The sequence below is a fragment of the Gouania willdenowi genome, chromosome 16, assembly GCF_900634775.1.
Source record: "Gouania willdenowi chromosome 16, fGouWil2.1, whole genome shotgun sequence".
NCBI classification, from domain to species: Eukaryota; Metazoa; Chordata; class Actinopteri; order Blenniiformes; family Gobiesocidae; genus Gouania; species Gouania willdenowi.
Window position 1 is genome coordinate 20,370,067 of NC_041059.1, and position 18,453 is coordinate 20,388,519.

The following is an 18,453-nucleotide window of genomic DNA, read 5'->3' on the forward strand; positions in this document are numbered from 1 at the left end:
ATTTTGTCGATTGGGATTTTATCCATTGGGATTTTGTCTCTTGGGATTCTGTCCATTTGTAATTTTGTCAATTGGGGTTTTGTCCATTTGGATTCTGTCTCTTGGGATATTATCCTTTTGTAATTTTGCCAAATGGGATTTTGTCAATTGGGAATTTGTCTATTGGGTTTCTGTCCATTTGTAATTTTGTCAATTAGGATTTTGTCTGTTGGGATTTTGTCCACTTGGATTTTATCCATTGGGATATTTCTTGTTAGGATTTTGTCCATTGATATAATGTCTGTTGGAATTTTTGCTATGAGAATGGAATTTTGTCCATTGGGATATTGTCCATTTACATTTTGTTCATTGGAATATTACTTGTTGGGATTTTGTCCATTGGAACATTGTTTGTTAGGATTTTGTCCAAATAAATAGTGTTTTTTGAGATTTTGTCCATTGATATAGTGTCTGTTGGAATTTTGTCAACTGGGAATTTTTCTGTTGGAATATTATACATTTGTAATTTTGTCAATTGGGATTTTTTTTTCCATTAGGGATATTTGTCTGTTGGGATTTTAATACAATTTTGAATGAATTTACAGATGACGTGATAAAGTGTTCGTTGTCATGTTTCATGGTTTTTGTTTGCTGTCAATGTGTAACCAAGATAAACCAGGTCACGACCTCCGAGCTGTCACAGGTGTTTATTTTATTATAACAAAGAAGGAAGTATTCTAGTTGAAACAGATTGATGATTTACCCTGAGTAGATCTCTAAAACGTACTCACTGAGGAAACTCAGCTTAGCTTGGATCGGTAACGAACGGTGAAAGAAAGAAGACTAAAGTAATGAGGGTACTTCCTGTTCTCCCTGAGCTACGAACTGGTCTCTGTGGGAACCAGCGGAGAGCAATCAGACTTTGCCCTGGGGAAGAACCAACACTACAGGAAGAGCTCCAGGGAAGAACCAGTGTTTGCCACAGCAAAGGTAGGACTTAACAGAATAACTTAAAGATGGGATTAACAGACATCAGAACACAGCAAATCTCATTTTAAGACGTGACCAGTAAATGTTGATACCTTAAAAACGTAGGTTTTCCATCACACGTAGGAAATTGTCTAACCTTTTGATCCCAGTGAGCAAACAGATGCAAAAAACAAATATTTGGCCACAAACATGTTTTACATTATTTTATGAATCTCAGGCTTCCGTTGACGAGCTGTCATAATAAGTCTTCAACAAAAGTTAAATTAGTATTCTTATCTGGTCAATGAATTATTAGTGCAGTCAGTGCAAAAGTCATGAGTAATTACCGGCATTAGGGGAAGTGCGTGCCGTTATTCATTAAACCACGAGGGAACTATTGTGCAGTACGGATGTGCCTTTGAAATATTTGTAAGTATTTGTTCAAAACTCCTTATCTGCTGTTGTTTCTCTGCACGTTCACACCAAGCTGCACTGATCACCGTGGATCCAATTATGACTGTATCTCTTGAACGATTCATTTAAAAACAGAAATGTTAACGTTGCTCTGGCGTCTAATGTTGAACAAAACAAAATCTTTTATTGTCTGCGTGTCCTTCTCGGCACCAGCGGAAAATCCTCCGACATTAATTACCCACAATCTATTTGGCCATTAAATATACATAGAGCTCTATTAAAGCACTGTTTAAGGCTATAATTATGGATGTTAGTCATGCATGGCTCTGTGTTTGTGTGATGCATCATTGTGTAATCACCAATTTATCTCCTCCACACTGGCACTGCCTTATTTGCTCATTTAGGTTTTTTAACAATTTAAAGTGCTGACACTGTCGGGAAAGACGTTTGTGTCTCCGCTGTGACCTTAACTCAACTTGAACTTAGTTTATTTCGTCTTCAGGGGGAAGAATTACCTACATTTGGAGGGAATGGAGCAAAATCATTACAGCGGTGATGAACCTCGCCCTCCTCCTTACAGCACCTACGATCCACAGAGTTCCTTCAATGGGATGAGCTATCAGGTAAGAAGCAGAGGTGTAAAGAGTACTGATACATCCTACTCAAGTAGAAGTACAGTTACTGGATTGAATTGTACTCAAGTACAAGTACAAGTAAGTCATACATAAAATACTCCAGTACGTGTAAAAAGTAGCTCAATAAAATACTACTCAAATTAAAAGTTACTAGTTACTTTCACCCCCCATGTTTATTCTTTACACTGTAATTCCTTTGCATACAATAAACATCTCATTTATAAACTTAAAAAAAAAAAAAAAAGAAACCAAATCTTGCACATTTGGAACTTCATTTATTTTCCACAAAGGCATCTCAATAAAATAAAAAGGTTTGTTCAATTCAAAATATACAAATTATCACGCTGGATCAATCTGTCACTAAGAATGTTCATGTACATACTATTTAATTTAAATGCACTACTGCACTATTATCTTATTATTATTATTATTATATTTTATTATTATTATATTTTATTATTATTATTATTATTATTATTATTATCTTGTTATTTTATTTAGTTTTGCACATTCTAGTCTAACTACTGTTTATATTTATGAGCACAGTTCACCAAGTCAAATTCCTCGTGTGTATAACATACATTACTTGGTCAATAAAGTTGATTCTGATTCTGATTCTCTATATAGTTAAATCTATGAACTCTAAAACTGAGAAAATAACCTCCATTCAATGCTGTTTTGGCGCGGTGCATTACGTTGAATCTGATTGGTCGGCTACGATGTGATGCATCTGATTGTTGTCTGTGGTAGTCTCACAATGCGCATTGATCATTTTAAAACAAAAAAAAAAAAACAATTTACGTTACTTAAAACAATTAAGTACTTAAGAACAAGTAAAATTACTGATTTCAAATATACACAAAAAGTACAAGTACTCATAAAAGCAACTCAGTTACAATAATGTGATTACTTGTAATGAGTTACTTTCACCTCTGTTACGGAGCATTGCATATTAATCCTAAACTAGGGATTTAAAAAAATAATCTTTGAGTCAGAAACAAAATGTCTTTTGAACTTCAAAATAATGTATCAAGATGTCCTATCTAAGCCTGTAGTTATAAATTAACCCCAGATGAATCATAAGGTTTTTGTCATTGGGATGAATATTAAAATATATAAAGTGTTTATAAAAAAAAAAAGAATTACGAACATTAGTACGTTCTCAATAAACCAATAGATTCCCAAATCAAATGTGAAGCTTTTTCCCACCTGCTAAAGTAGATTGATTCAAATATTCATTGATCGTTCATGTTGAACCCTAAGAAGCAAACTTGAAATAGCAGATGAGCAATATATTCATGTTTCTGCTCTGCTCAGTGTGGTTCACACAAAGAAGGAACAGGGTTCAACTCCAGGAGAGATGAAACGTTGTTCTCGTGCTTATTATGTAGGAGGTCAGGCTTTTTCTTTTTTCTCAAAAAGTGGGAATAGAAGAAAATTAAAAGAATGAATAAATTATTATTAATTTCCATGGTTTGGTTTATTTGTCAGTCAGAGCCGTCTACATTCTGGTCAAAAGAGGCAGAAGCCTTAGCTTATGTTTAGTCAACGTATAATTTACAAAATACAATATGAATTGATCATCAAAGCAATAATATACGTATACAATATGAATTTATAATCAAAGCAATATATACATATATACATATACAATATTCATTTATAATCACAGCAATAATATACATATATACATATACAATATTCCTTTATAATAAAAGCAATAATATACATATATATACAATATTAAATTATAATCAAAGCAATAATATACATATATACATATACAATATTAATTTATAATCAAAGCAATAATATACATATACAATATTAATTGACAGTCAAAGCAATAATATACATATACAATATAATGTATACTCAAAGCAATAATATACTGTACATATATACATATACACTATTAGTTGATAATCAAAGCAAAAGTATATACACACGTGTATAAATACACGTACATGTATGAGAAGGAAAATACACATTACCACTCCCTTTCATACACTGTTGTGTATAATTATAATAGAATAATGTGTCAGTGGTTTGACAGTGTCAGTAATAGGGCTGAACAATTAATTGCATTCTGCGTTGTTTACATGTTTCATGAAATGTTCATTTAGTTAGTTAGATACAGTATGTTGAAGAGGTAAATCCACAGATTTGTTTGCTTTATTGATGTAATCTGTGCTTTAAAATGTATATTTTATATTTGTTTAAAGTTTAAATAAATCTGAAATTGTTTATTATGAAAAAGATTGATTTATTGCTTGTGTTCATTGAAAAATACATGACAAGAGGCCCTTGAAAAAATAATCGCATATTAAATTGCAATCGCAATATTGAGGCAAAAAGTCACAATTAGATTATTTTCCAAAATCGTTCCACCCTAATCAGTAATATATACTGTATATATATATATATATATATATATATATATATTTGGTAAACCACAACTCTCTGTATTTGCCCTCATTTGATTACAAACAGATAATAAATCTATTCTCACTTACAGTATATTTGAATAAAAACCACCATGTTTTGGTTGTTAGATGTTGTTTTGCAAAGTGTCGTTTCTGCTGTTTTGTGTGATTGAGGTTGGGAAGGGCAACATTGCAGTGATCTCCCCTCCCAGTCCCTACAATAACACAGTCTATCCTGGGGAGCGAGCAGAGTCTGACAGCCCTGATCATGACCAGGCTCCACCAGAGTACCTGGATGACTCCGAGGGTAACGCCTTCAGTGATGCTACACTCCGAAGAGGTGAGTTTTAGAGTAAAGGATGAGCACAATGGGAGGAACAGAAGGAAATGGATGGTTTGGTCTGGACCAAAACAAAAGGAAACAATGTTAACAATCATTTGTTTCAAAGTGTTTCCTTTGAATTGAAACCTGTCCCTTGATTTTTTTTTATTTTTTTTTTTTGTGATATCCTGCCAAATGTCTACAACACAAAACATTGTCATTTGAAGCAGTGTTTCTCAAATGGGGGTACGCGATGGACCTACAAGGGGTACTTGAGAGAGGGACTGAGGAAAATTAACAAGAGTATTATAATGTTTATTGTGAATGTAAAATGATAATCACTTTGAATATTACCAGCACAACAAAAACACACAAAATAAGAGAAAAATATACTGAATAATAAAATTAACAGACAAACAACAACAAAACACACAAAATTACTAGAATTACTACACTAAAAACACACAGTAAGAGATAAAAATACTTACTATAACCATGCAACACACAAAACGACAACAAAGGCATACTAAATTAGGGAAAAAATACACAAGATCACTACAAAATACACAAAAATAACAGAAAAACACAAAACGACACGAGAAAAACCCAAACGACACCAATAAAACACACACTGAGATAAAAATGACACCAAAAATATACAAAATGATCTTAATAATAATTGTAATTAAAAACACATAATCATTGCGCAAAACTGCTGATCAATTGGCTGCAACACCTGTAGCTGTTATAAAAAGGAACGCACACACAATACGTAAAGACGTACAGTGGCTTATCAGGCACTGCTGGAGGACGAGGTGTACGGGACACTCTGGATGGAGCGGATCTACAGAGACCAGCGAGACCTATACGCAGGATCATCCCGTGAGGACGAGGTGCAGTGGGAGGGAGGACGAGGTGGACCAGGCCCCCGGCCTGCACTCACCAGTAAACACCTGGGGACTGATGAAAAATATGGTTTTACTTGAAATTAAATATTGTAATTTATGTATTTGAAACAGGCGTGGGACGAGCGTGCTGGATTTATTTTTCTCTGCAACGTAATCTATTTCCAATGTAACAAAGTACTGTTGCTTGAAACAAAATTGACTTAAGTAAAAGTAAATTTACTGATTTTAGAAAGTACTCAAAAAAGTACAAGTGCACAAAAAAAGCTACTCAATTACAGTAATGAGAGTAAATGTAATTTGTTACTTCCCACCCCCGGAAATGACCAGAAATAATAAACACTATCGAAATAAATCTATTCAGGAGGCAATAAATAATGTTTCATTACACTTATTTACAATTGTGCTCTTTCAAATGTGTGTTATCACTCATTCATTACATCATTATGCTCTATAGTTGGTTTTTTCATAGAATTCTGAGCAGAATTCAAGGGGGTACCAAGGGGGTACTTGGAATAAAAAATAAGAGAAGGGGGTACTTGAGCCCAAAACGTTTGAGAACCACTGATTTACAGCATGACAAGCAGTAGTATTTCTTTCACCCTTTTTGTGAGGCATAAATAACCACAGCTACTTGTTGTTTCTTTACTTTTTCTTCTGCTGATCAGGTTTCATAAGGAAAGTCTATCTGATCCTGATGGTTCAGCTGCTGGTGACTGTTGGGATCATCTGTGCTTTCCTTTACTGGTAAGGCACGCAGCCATTCTCTCCAAAAACAGAAACGTCTGTGCGTCATTCTTCCATCTCTATATCACATTCCACTGTAGTGGCAGCTTGTGAGTGATTCATCACAGAAGTCTGCTATACGAACTGCATTCACCCAGATTTTAGCATTCTTACAACACACACACACACACACACACACACATCTGTGAGGTGAGACAAACTGTTGCATAATGACAGTTTTTTGTCCCCCCCCCCTCCCCCCCCCCCTCCACTAGATTATCTTTTGCTTGCAGAAGTTTTTGAAGCTCTCTGTTTTGTATAATAGATGTGGTCGTCAGCGATATCATCCCATCAGCTGTATTTAGCTCCTATGAGCACAATACTCTGTCCTCTGTTAATATTTCATAACATTTCTGCTGCCTCTTACAAATAAATGGAGACCATTAAACACTTGCTGCTCGTGCAGTGTTTCCCTCTAACGCTCACTCCATCCTATTCTCACAGGGATGAACTGAGGGAGTGGACACGGGGGAATTACTGGTTCTCCTACAGCATGATGTAAGCAATCAAAAACTTCTTGTTTTGGCACCATTTTGACACAGCACAAAAAAATAGTACTTAAAGTAAACATTACTAGTTACCTTCACCCCCCCCACGTTTATTTTTGGTAATAAATCTTGCCACGGTTTCCTTGCATACAGTAAACATCTCGTGTGTAAACTTAAAAATCAAGAGACAAGATTGCACAATTGGAAGACATTTTATTTTCCACAAAGTCATCTGTATAAAATAAAAGGTTTGCAAAACAAAATGTCCAATTACCACCGATTAACACCAATGATGATGATTTATTATGAAACAGATTGATTTATTGATTGTGTTCATTGAAAAATACATGACAAGAGGCCCTTGAAAAAATAATTGCATATTAAATTGCAATATTGAGGGAAAAAAATCGCAATTAGGTAATTTTCCAAAATCGTTCAGCACTAGTACCTATAACAGCAACTCAGTTACAGTCAGTGACGTGCCGTGACCACTAGGGTTGGGTAGGCACGTTGCAAATCGAGACCACCAATGACAATTACATATGTTTCTGCTGTCAAGTGTTAATTCAATTCAAATCAATTTTATTTGTATAAAGCAATTTCCAACAAAGTCATCTCAATGCGCTTATCAAAATATAAAATTCATTATAAGAAAGAAAAAAACCAATAAGATCCACATGAACAAGTATTTAGCCATCTAACAAAATCAATATCATAAACACCATTAAAGAAACATAAACAATTATTTAATATAGCCTCCATACTCTCCCAACAAGATATATCTCATGACACGGCAGCACATCCACTGTTTGTGTTGGAAACACAGAAACACGGAAAAAATGACAACTTAGATCAGCCTCAGTGAGGAGCATCCACAAAGTCAATCCTTCCTTTTGTTCCATTCACTGTGAAAAGTATGAAACATGTTCTGACCTTACCTTTGCTGAAGCTCTGGTAACTCAGGTGTTGGTCTCCATCTTTTAAAAGCTGTCGTTTTTCCTCAAAACAAAGTTTCTCTATCATCTCTAGCGCTGGCATCCACACTGTAGTGTTATCCCGCCCACTAGCTAGAGAACGTAGCAGCAGCAGTCACGTGTCATCTATTCACTAATGTACTGTGAACTTATGTATAGCATTTAGCATAGCGCAATGAGAACGGAGGCAGAGGAGCGACGTGCCTTTGGGAGGGGGCGTGGCCTCCCTCTGCCTTACAGCGGAGCGAGAAAAAAAAAAAAAGACTGTGCAGCTGTTCCAGGAAACAGCGCTGTTTAGTAATTTGGGCTATGAAATGCACAAAATGCGGACACTTTCAAACTTATAGGTACTGTAGGCTATTGGAAATGGAACAATAAATAATTTATAAAAAAAAAAAAAAAAAAAAAAATTATAATTAAATAATCAAAATATCTATTCACCCTTGGGTAGGCACTGCCTACCTTGCCTACCCTGACGGCACGTCACTGGTTACAGTAGCGTGTAATTCGTTACTTTCACCTCTGACAAAGTCTAAAATGTGTTTAGCGTGGCTAGTTGCTACAGTAATGGCAGACGTTGTCAAAGATGACCAAGATGCTGAGCTGCCCTCATTGATGCACTGTTGCTTTTATTTCTGTTGAAGGTGCAGTCCGCAACTCTCAGATCCCTCTCTCCCACTCCCTCCCCGCTGCTCTCTTGCCCTGCCTCCAAACTTTCCAAAGTCCCTCCCTCAGAGGAGCTAACAAGCTAATGTTAGCCAGACAGCAACATCACAGTAATATAACATGCTCTATATTACTGCAGCGCTTCTCTCTCTCTATGTGCACACACATCAGCAGCAGTAACAACAACACAGTGTCACTTACAGCAGCCCACATGGAGGCTGCTGCGCGCACATAAACACATGCACTACAGAGTTCTAGTGTAACAATTACAAATCAAACACAATGTAAATCAAGCAGCAGTAATTACCTTTCAAGCAGAAAGGTCACTAATTCCATCTTCTACTCCTCCAGACCATACACTGTAAAAAAAAAGACGGCACTCCAGCCCGGGATAGGGGCGGGGACTGTGAGTAACAGCTGTCAGACAGTCCTTCAAACACAATCCTGGCTCTGATTGGTTCTTTTTGCTCGGTCGTGGTGCATTCTGGCAATCTGCTAAAGGCGGCAGCAGCAGCAGCAGCAGGGGGGCTCAATGAGTTTTTTTCACACAAACTACTAGTTTCATGTAAAGCTGTCCTTACATAGTGACTGCTTTAGTAAATATAACAAAAAGTCACTGTTATAAGAGTTGCAGACTGCACCTTTAAAAGTGTTCATTTGTGAGTGCGTGTGCATCTGTGTGCTGACATGTGACGCGTAGCAGTGTAGATCAATAAAAGCCTGACTGTTTAAGGCATTTACATGAAAAACATTCTTTGAAAAAAAAAAATTCTGTTGTTGTTGATGTTTATACTAAAGATCGATTCGACTAAATCATTGATCAAACAATCGATTAATCTATGATTAGTCGAGCTAGATCGATTAATCTCTACACCTCCAGTGACCAGACTATTTGTTGCAAAGTGGACTCACCGCGGCTGTTCTAAACAGGTAGTTATGTGTTCTTGTTGTATTTTACAATTTAAAATCTGTACAATGTGACAAAACTATAAAATAATGGACATGTGTACAATATATCTCATTAAAAAATAAAAAAAATAAAACACTTTTAAGCCACCTCAATGGGGAAAAAAAGTGATTGTACGTTTACTGCAATGCCCGCTCAGCTAACGGAGCATTTATCAGAACACAATTACTACATAGCATATGTAATTATACAGTTATTATTCATTACTATTTTGTGGCAACAAATGACTACATTGTGTGTGCTCATTAGACCTGTTTCGTGGCCATTCAATAGTGTTTCGTGCGCACACTTTACAGTAATTTTATCTTTTACCATGTCTATGGGACCCTGTACAGTAGTACAGTAGGGCTGTTCAAATACACATTTTCAGGTTCATCCATTTTCCAATAGCATTTAGTTAGATTTAAACAGTGCAAAAAAGAGAGAATAAAAATGCAAACACTCCCAATTAGATAAATCCATAATTACAACTACATTTTCTTGGTTTGTTTATATGATTTTATATATGATACTGTTTCTACTTTGAATGGACTAGAGTGGCAGTGTTTGTGCTCATCTTGGCCCTCTCCTGTTGTGATCAACTCCGGCGTAAAGTTCCCATTAATTTCATCGCTCTGGGCCTGTTTGTGAGTGAACCCGTCACCATCCACGCTCCAAATGAAACCTTCATCTCACCTGCTGTTTGTTGATCATGTATTTACCTTTCATTCGTCTCTCCTTTTCACGTGTGTGTGTCAGACTATCGCAGAGGGACTCACGCTTGGATCAGTGACAGTGTGAGTTGTTTCCTGACTCTTCCACACAATAATAATCTCATTTGATCCAAATCTCCAAAGCGTTTGGGAAGCATCAGTGTGCCAAATTAGAAAAGCACCTGGTATTGTACGTATATTCCTGAGTTTTAGGGCTAAAGAGAAAAGCTAAAGCTTCTCAAATGCATTCTTGAAATCCAACTCCTTTGCATGTAAGGTACATTTTACCATCGTAGATGTTTCTTTTTCAGCTGAATGTCACTCTGTCCGAACAGGCATCAGTGGAACCTGAATATATCAATAAAACATAGAAATTATCATATTTATAGGATATCTCTACCACTAAAGATGGCAATGATAAGAAATGAACATAGGGAATGCATTATGCAAGGACAGGTCCTGCTTCTGCGCCTGTCAATGTTCTAGTTGAGACATAATACAGACTATTACATCAAAAAAGATGTTTTTGGGTTAGAAAAAAGCTTCTCAAAATCCATGTAGGCCCTTTCCTATCTGCTGCTGACTAGTGAGACACAACACCCCAGCGTGCTGCTTTTACCTCTGCACATGTGTTTGATATTTCTGACTGCAGATACTATAATGCCGAAGCAGTTTTGTGGGCTGTGGGCGCAACAGCGTTTGTATCCTTCGCCTTGAGTGTGTTTGCCATGCAGTCAAAGGTAAGATCTGTCACACAGTGTGAGCCCAGTTTGCAGTGCATCCAAAAGTGAAATTTCATAAACAGCGGGAACTCTGCTTTGCAGTGAGGGGGTAAATGTCCGTACACTGAACTGTGTTCCCTGTGCAGTGACAAGAAACATGTAAAGATTAGATGTGTGTGTGTGTGTGTGTGTGTGTGTGTGTGTGTGTGTGTGTGTGTGTGTGTGTGTGTGTGTGTGTAAAGGCTGTGGGAAAACCACAGTGACTGGTTAAAACCTGTCTGAAAGTACTTCCATGTGTCTTGGATTTAGCACATTTGGTCCAAGTATGGTCCAAAATTAGTCATTGGAAATAGGATTATTTTGGGATAGGTAGCTTAAGAGTTTTAACACTTTTATTTGGGCTCATTTGAAACAAGTTAGTAACAAACAAAAAAAAAAAAAAGGTATTGTAACAACTTCAAACATAAACCAAAAATACAAATCTGATCCTGGTACAAGTTGACTACAAAGGTTCCCACGATTAGGTATTACATTTTGAGAAGGTCAAATGTAACACTTTTAATCAATCAATTCAATGATTAACAAAATTCATCTTGAGTGAAATGTACTCTGGCCAGAAAAAGACGGCTTTTCACCTTTTACTTTTTTTTACCAAATTTTGACGTTGTTTAGACGAATGGCCAAGCCGTCTTTTCAACCATATTTTTCTGGGTGGGCAGATATAGGCAGGTGTCTAATGATTGGGCTGGGCTGTGTGTAAATGTGGATCAGAGCGCTCTATGCTCATTATGCACCACCAGTACATGCCTCAGGCCTGCAACAGCCAGCATATGTCGGAAAGTGTTGCAGTGTGAAAGTGACCTTAAGCACAGTCTTTAAAACAGACTTCTATCAGCAGACTGAGTCAGTCAGTCAACGCCTAAAAAAAAGAAACACCTCAGGTTTAATTTTTACATTTTTCCACCAGCAGTTGCTCACTACTGAACATGATGGTCACGATAAACAGTTCATCCTGGTTCATCGCTCCTCAGTGATCACCTGGTATCAGGATCGGGATCAATTACATATTTCAGTTACAATTACGTTTTCAATTAACCATGTTCAATTACCATTAAATTACGATTACAGTTACCAGAATTTTTTCCAATTACAATTCAATTCCAGTTATTTCTTATCCTCGATTACATTTACGTTCTCAATTACGAAAGCTCACTTACAATTAATCACAATTACAAAAAATGTATCAAATTAATAAAAGTTTACCTTCCGCTTGTGTTAGCTTTCTGTTAGCTGATGATAACGGGTCCTAAATCATAACAAATAAAAACAAATATCTATCATCTCATTTCTTTCCTATCTATTAGTTACCTTGTTAGGCTTCCTAATCAATTATATAATATAATATATATAGGTTTTAATATGTATTGTGCAAGCGTCTGAGCCTTTTTTGCGTCAGTATACCCTTCAATTCCAATTTTCTTAAATTTGTCAAATGTAGGAAAGCTTGATATGAAACATATTCTAATAATTGTTAACTACGTATGTGTAGAACTGTGCATAGAACTGTAACATGGTTGCCCAGTTTTGCATGAAATTACAATTGACAATTTTATTGAATTTGTCATGGCAATTCCAATTACAAAGTCAATTATCTGAACTCAATTACAACTTAATTACAACAGATTTTTAAAATGACAATAACTCTGCCATTATTGTAATTGAAGGTGCAGTCCGCAACTCTCAGATCCCTCTCCCTCCCTCCCTCCCTCCCCGCTGCTCTCTTGTCCTGCCTCCAAACTTTCCAAAGTCCCTCCCTCAGAGGAGCTAACAAGCTAACGTTAGTCCGACAGCAACATCACAGTAATATAACATGGTCTGTTAAACGCATATTACTGCAGTGCTTCCCTCTTTCTATGTGCATATACCTCAGCTGCAGCAGCAACAATACAGTGTCACTTACAGCAGCCCACACGGAGGCTGCTGCTTGCACATGAATAACACATGCACTACAGAGTTCTAGTGTGACAATTATAAATCAAACACAATGTAAATCAAGCAGCAGTAAATACCTCAAGCAGAAAAGTCACCAATTCCATCTTCTACTCCTCCAGACGATACACTGTAAAAAAAGAGGGCACTCTAGCTATGGGAAAGGGGCGGGGACTGTGAACAACAGCTGTCAGACAGTCCATCTAACACAATCCTGGCTCTGATTGGTTCTTTTTGCTCGGTCGCAGTGCATTCTGGCAATCTGCCAAAGGCAGCAGGAGCAGCAAGGGGTGGGACTCAATGAGCCTGTTTTTTTTTCACACAAACTACTAGTTTGATGTAAAGCTGTCCTTACATAGTGACAGCTTTTGTAAATATGACAAAAAAGTCACTTTTATAAGAGTTACAGACTGCACCTTTAATAATCAATTTCAGTATGTGATTTCAATTATAATTGACCCCAACCCTGCCTGGCATCACCTGCCATTACTCCCAGTCCTCTCTCTCTTGCTTAGTAGTGACTTAATATTTATTAATAATTGTGAGTCATTGCATTATTAGTCTTTAGCTGTGTGCTGATCCCCTGCATGCCTTCATTGTTCTGCTTTATGTTACAGACTTTTATGAGAAAGACAAACACTAAAGAGATGTCCTCATCACATAACATCTCCTCTCTCTCTCTCTTTTTGTGGCTCCAGTGGGATTTCACTGCAGCATACGGGAGCCTGTGGGTGTTTGCTTGGACGCTCTTTTCATTTGCCATTCTTTGTGCAATTCTACGATCACAGGTAGATCACGGTGCTGCTGTTGGGCTTGTGTTTGCTGTGGGAAGAGAAGGGGTTTTGAAGAGAACTGTAGCAGTTGGCATTCAGAGGACAGTATATAATACCTTATAGCTTTTATCCCCTGAACACTCTTGCACTGTGTGTGCTGAGCAGACTGCAAAGACAGGTGCACACTCTAAAGTCCTTGGAATTATCTTGAACTGAAAAGAAATCAATGTTTTCTGTTGCACTTTTTGATTATGTAAAGCACATTGAGTTGCCTTGTGTATGAAATGTGCCATACAAATACTGTACATTTGCCTTGCCTTAAGAGAGAGACCAGTATTCTATGTAGGTGGTTTATAATTTATTTGAATACTTACACAAATAAAAGGGATTTTTGAGAGCTATTTAATGTGAGGGGGAAAAAACCCAACAATTTTAATGCAACATAATACTGTCATTTTGTTGTTGCTGCTGCTGCAATGACCTATAAATAAAGAGGCATTGATGGGTTAAAAAGGAACTTGACACTGAGCACCAAATTCAGCTTGTCTATAGACTTTCACAATAAGAGTCATTGACATATGCTTTATACATACTTGGGATCAACAGATAAAAAAAAGTCCTGTATGTTAAAACATAGAGTGGCTTACATTAAGCAACGTATTACTGGTACTCAATCATGTTTCATTACATTTTAAATCATGTATTTCCAAGTTTGTAAAATGTAATGACTTTCATTTGATCTTTTTTTTTTTTTTACAGTATCTTTACATCACATACGCCTGCCTGGGAACGTTGCTTTTTTCTTTAGTAAGTGCTCTTCACTTTTTTTTTGGCATATACTGGTTTCTTACAATTTTTCCCCCTCTAAAACCAAATGAAAATACAGTTTTCAAATGAAATCATGGCCAACAAAAGCCAATAAGGTGAAATTAATGTAGAAAGTGTAAAAATGTGATTACAGGTGGAGACGGGCTGCCTCTAGGATTGGTCAGGGTTATTAAAGAGAGGGACTGTAATGTCCTCGTGCCCTTTAATTTCAATTATGCGTCACTTAACAGTAGTGCTTTTTATTTTCACAGCGCCCTGTGCGTGCCTGTGGCATTAACAGCTATAATGTTGTGACCCATCCCATCAGCTGGTGGAACAAAGTGTGTCTGCACACAGAGCTCAAAGGGCCGTCAGCTGCCACTCACAACACATTCTCATTCTCAACTGCCTCGATACACCATTATGACTATTAACCAGTTTATGCACACACTGATCTTTGGGAAAGAGGATAAATAGTCAGCATAGTTTCATAGTGTCTCCCCTGACTAGCCAGCACAGGTCAGTGTAGGTCCTATGGTTCCCAAAGTGGGGTACGCAAAACATTCTTAAACTGCGAGCTACCACAAACGTAGTTCAGTTATCTGAAGGGCTACCAGTTTGATATACATTTTGTAAATACAAAATTTTTACTTTAAAGGGTAAGATAATGAGGAAATAAAAAAAAAGTAGGACATATTTCAACATGTAACACTTTTTTCCCCCTTAGTTCACAAAATTGTTTCATTTTCATTACATTTCATTGGAAATCATTGTCCCCATTTTAATATCCTTTAACTAGAAACTTTTTAACTAATCGTAAACCATGTAACATTTGTACAAATTAACAATTTAAAAGATCTGCAGCATCTTAAAAAAATCCTATAGGCAACATTTAAATTTGCCTCATTGTTTCAGGGAAAATAAACATTTACAGTAAGATGGTTCATTTAACACAAAAGCTTACCAAGTGCAGAAGTATGTAATTCTGTTTAAGCTCTGACTACATCTGTCACCTGTATACAGTAAATCTTTGAGTTTGAAGCCTGGCATGTAAATCAGATTTTAGATAAAGCTCATTGGTTACTATAGTTACCATGTTGGTGACCCCTGAGTACATTAAAAAAAAAAAAAAAGTTTAAAACAGCGTGACAACATTGGAAACTCAAATATAAACAGAGCAGCAGTCAGAAGCCTTCATGCATTGCCACAAATTACACATTAGCCTCTGTAAGACTGCTCTCTAGTGGTGACAGAAAAACGTGCCTAATGTCCTTGTTGCCATTTGCCAGGGTTGGGGTCAATTTTCAATTACAATTACAACTATGGTGAGGCTCAGTAATTGTGAGTGATTGATTTTGAACTTTAGTAATTGAGAATGTTATTGTAATTGATTTCAGATGGAAAATAATTGTATTTTTTAATTGTAATTGGGGAAAACGCTGGTCACCGTAACCTGAAATGAGTTGTAATTGAACATAGATAATTGAAGATGTAATTATAATTTAAAAATGTAATTGATCCCAACCCTGATTAACGTTAGGTTAATGAACAGCACTTAATGACATCTTATTCATGCTAATGACAGGTGTCATGCCATGATAATGCCAGCGTTATGTCAGCCTTATGTATAAACTTCAAGTGTTACCAATGTTTTATTGTGTGCTTACACATTATATATATATATATATACATATACAATGTATATATATATATATATATATTATTATTAACCAATTAGTTACATACATTTTAACCTTCAACATAATATCTACAGTATTCTACAATTGAATAAATATATCATTGATTTTAGATGCAGTCCGATAAAATCCGATATTCATTTTCTGGCAAAACAAATTGCACTATAGAGATACATTGTATATGACATTACCGGTACATTATTATGTATTGTAAGTGTGCAGGAATTAGGGGGTACATGGCTTCAGGTTAAATGTCTGAAGGGGTGCGCGACTGTGAAAAGTTTGAGAACCACTGGTGTAGGTGTTTCTGAAACATCTCAAACCCATCTGTCTTTCTCCAGTACTTGGTGTTTGACACTCAGCTCATGCTGGGTGGGACACACCGTAAGTATGCGGTTTCCCCTGAGGAGTACGTGTTCGCTGCTCTCAACCTGTACGTGGACATCGTCACACTGTTCCTCCTCCTGCTGCAGCTCATCGGCCTCTGTCGCTGACACTTCTATCATCACCTCTCCTAATAATACTGCACCTGGGATTTTTAGAACACACTGTTCATTATTCTCATCCACAACTTGTACAGGGATTTATTGAATGTGTTATAACGTCTATAAATCATGCTGCTTAACATTTGCTGATGCATCCTGTACAATTTAAACAAATCCACAGATTAGCTCAATTTAAAGAGATCAGTATTGCTCACAGAACCACAAAGTAAAAGTCAGCACATATTTTATTGGCATCACACAGAAAACTGTTTTTTTTTGTTTGTTTGTTTTTTTTTTTCCATATAAAGAGGGAATGTATCAAGTATAGACAGAAAGTGCAAATAGCATTTTAAGGATTAGTTGCTCTACAATAGAAAAATCTCAACCAACTAAGTGTTATATACCATTTGAACAGATATCAGCTGCAGAATGAACTTCATGTGTATCTATTTGATGCTCAGCATACTGATCATCACTAAGTGCAGATTATGTTCTTTCTTCAGATTAACACTCCATATGGCACAGTTTCACAACTTCAAGACACTTAAAAAAAAAAAAAGTCACTAACTTCAGATGAAATGTTGCTCTACAAGTCTACTGGATGACTCATGTCTGCACCAACATCAATAAAACCCTAAAAAACACACAACGCAGTGTCTTATATTCCATGTGGATCACTAACAACCTAGTTACTTTCATTTGGAATAAAGACTACTTCATATTGCAACTTTCCTCCTTTTTAGTGTCTTCACATCAGGTAATCAAACCACATCCAGTAAGTTGACACATTGCACAACGCAGTGAGTTTATATTTTCTAAATTATAGAAGAAGCAACCGTTTGAAAAAGTCCGGAGCATAAGTCGGGGGGGAAAACATCATATATGTTTCACCCTTTTAACCGGAGTCACAGGAGAGTTTGCATTTCACTCTTGCTACAGATACTGTGATAAGTCATGTTAGCACACTTTAAAACACAATGTGAGTGAAGTTTAAGGTAAAAGGTGGCTCTGCTTAGCTTCTGTTTCGTTAACACTTAGAAAATGAACATGTTAGGAACAGCAGTGATCGACACCAAGGCACTGTATCTAAAGTCTGAAGAGAACACGAACACCTCACACTGCTGCAACGCAACAAGCACATTTTAGATTCGATCTAAGAAGGTTCTGCTGAAAGTTCCAAAAGTTCAAACAGGTTTAAATGTGGTCAACTCGTCACCACTCGGTTTCAGTGTATGGACAAGCTAGGTGGTGTCTACCTTTCATAAAACACTGTCATAATTGTCTCAAGTTGTGTGTTTCTGAAGCCCAACTTGTTAAAAACGTTCATGTTTTAGTTACAAGCTTTAAGTTAGTGAGGTTTGCGTGTCTCAGCTGCAACATAAAAGGGAAATATGGCTCCAGACTTTCACATTTACATTAGCTGAGAATGTAGGAAAACAGGCACAATTTGCTTTAAATAATCCACTTGGTGAATGCAAACTGTGCTTTTTTATAAGTCGGTGATTTGTTTGGCACCTAAGAGAGACATATGTACAGGGCAAATACATTAAATATTTCAATAATCCACTCACCATGTACAGTGGAAGCATTTGCCTCTGACCTGATCTGGAAGGAAAGTATGAATCTACCTCTGAGAGAAAAAACAAACAATTTAAAGGCTTTGACAAAAAAACCACTCATTTGTACTTAAAGAGTAACTAAACCCCTGCTTTCTCCTGACCTGCCACTAGGAGGGAAATTAAAATAAAATGCCTTGA

The 18,453-nt window shown here is 36.6% G+C and overlaps 1 protein-coding gene across 1 annotated transcript; it reads left to right on the forward strand.

Annotated features, from left to right (window-relative positions):
- The first annotated feature begins 683 nt into the window (after window positions 1-683).
- LOC114478442 (protein lifeguard 1) lies at window positions 684-17,340 on the forward strand. Its single transcript, XM_028471534.1, has 11 exons — window positions 684-969; window positions 1,865-1,985; window positions 4,598-4,763; window positions 6,319-6,397; window positions 6,881-6,934; window positions 10,067-10,157; window positions 10,270-10,307; window positions 10,876-10,963; window positions 13,633-13,722; window positions 14,467-14,514; window positions 16,553-17,340. The coding sequence occupies exons 2-11, from the start codon at window positions 1,893-1,895 to the stop codon at window positions 16,703-16,705; spliced, it is 900 nt and encodes a 299-aa protein (XP_028327335.1). The 5' UTR covers window positions 684-969; window positions 1,865-1,892; the 3' UTR covers window positions 16,706-17,340.
- Window positions 17,341-18,453: the final 1,113 nt, after the last annotated feature.

What these genes read in the sequence shown, in the direction of transcription:
- LOC114478442 (XM_028471534.1), top strand. Translation starts at nt 1,893, where the DNA reads ATGGAGCAAAATCATTACAGCGGTGATGAACCTCGCCCTCCTCCTTAC. An exon ending in ACGCTTGGATCAGTGACAGT is followed by an intron (nt 10,308 to 10,875) that starts GTGAGTTGTTTC and finishes TTCTGACTGCAG; the next exon opens with ATACTATAATGCCGAAGCAG. An exon ending in GAACGTTGCTTTTTTCTTTA is followed by an intron (nt 14,515 to 16,552) that starts GTAAGTGCTCTT and finishes GTCTTTCTCCAG; the next exon opens with TACTTGGTGTTTGACACTCA.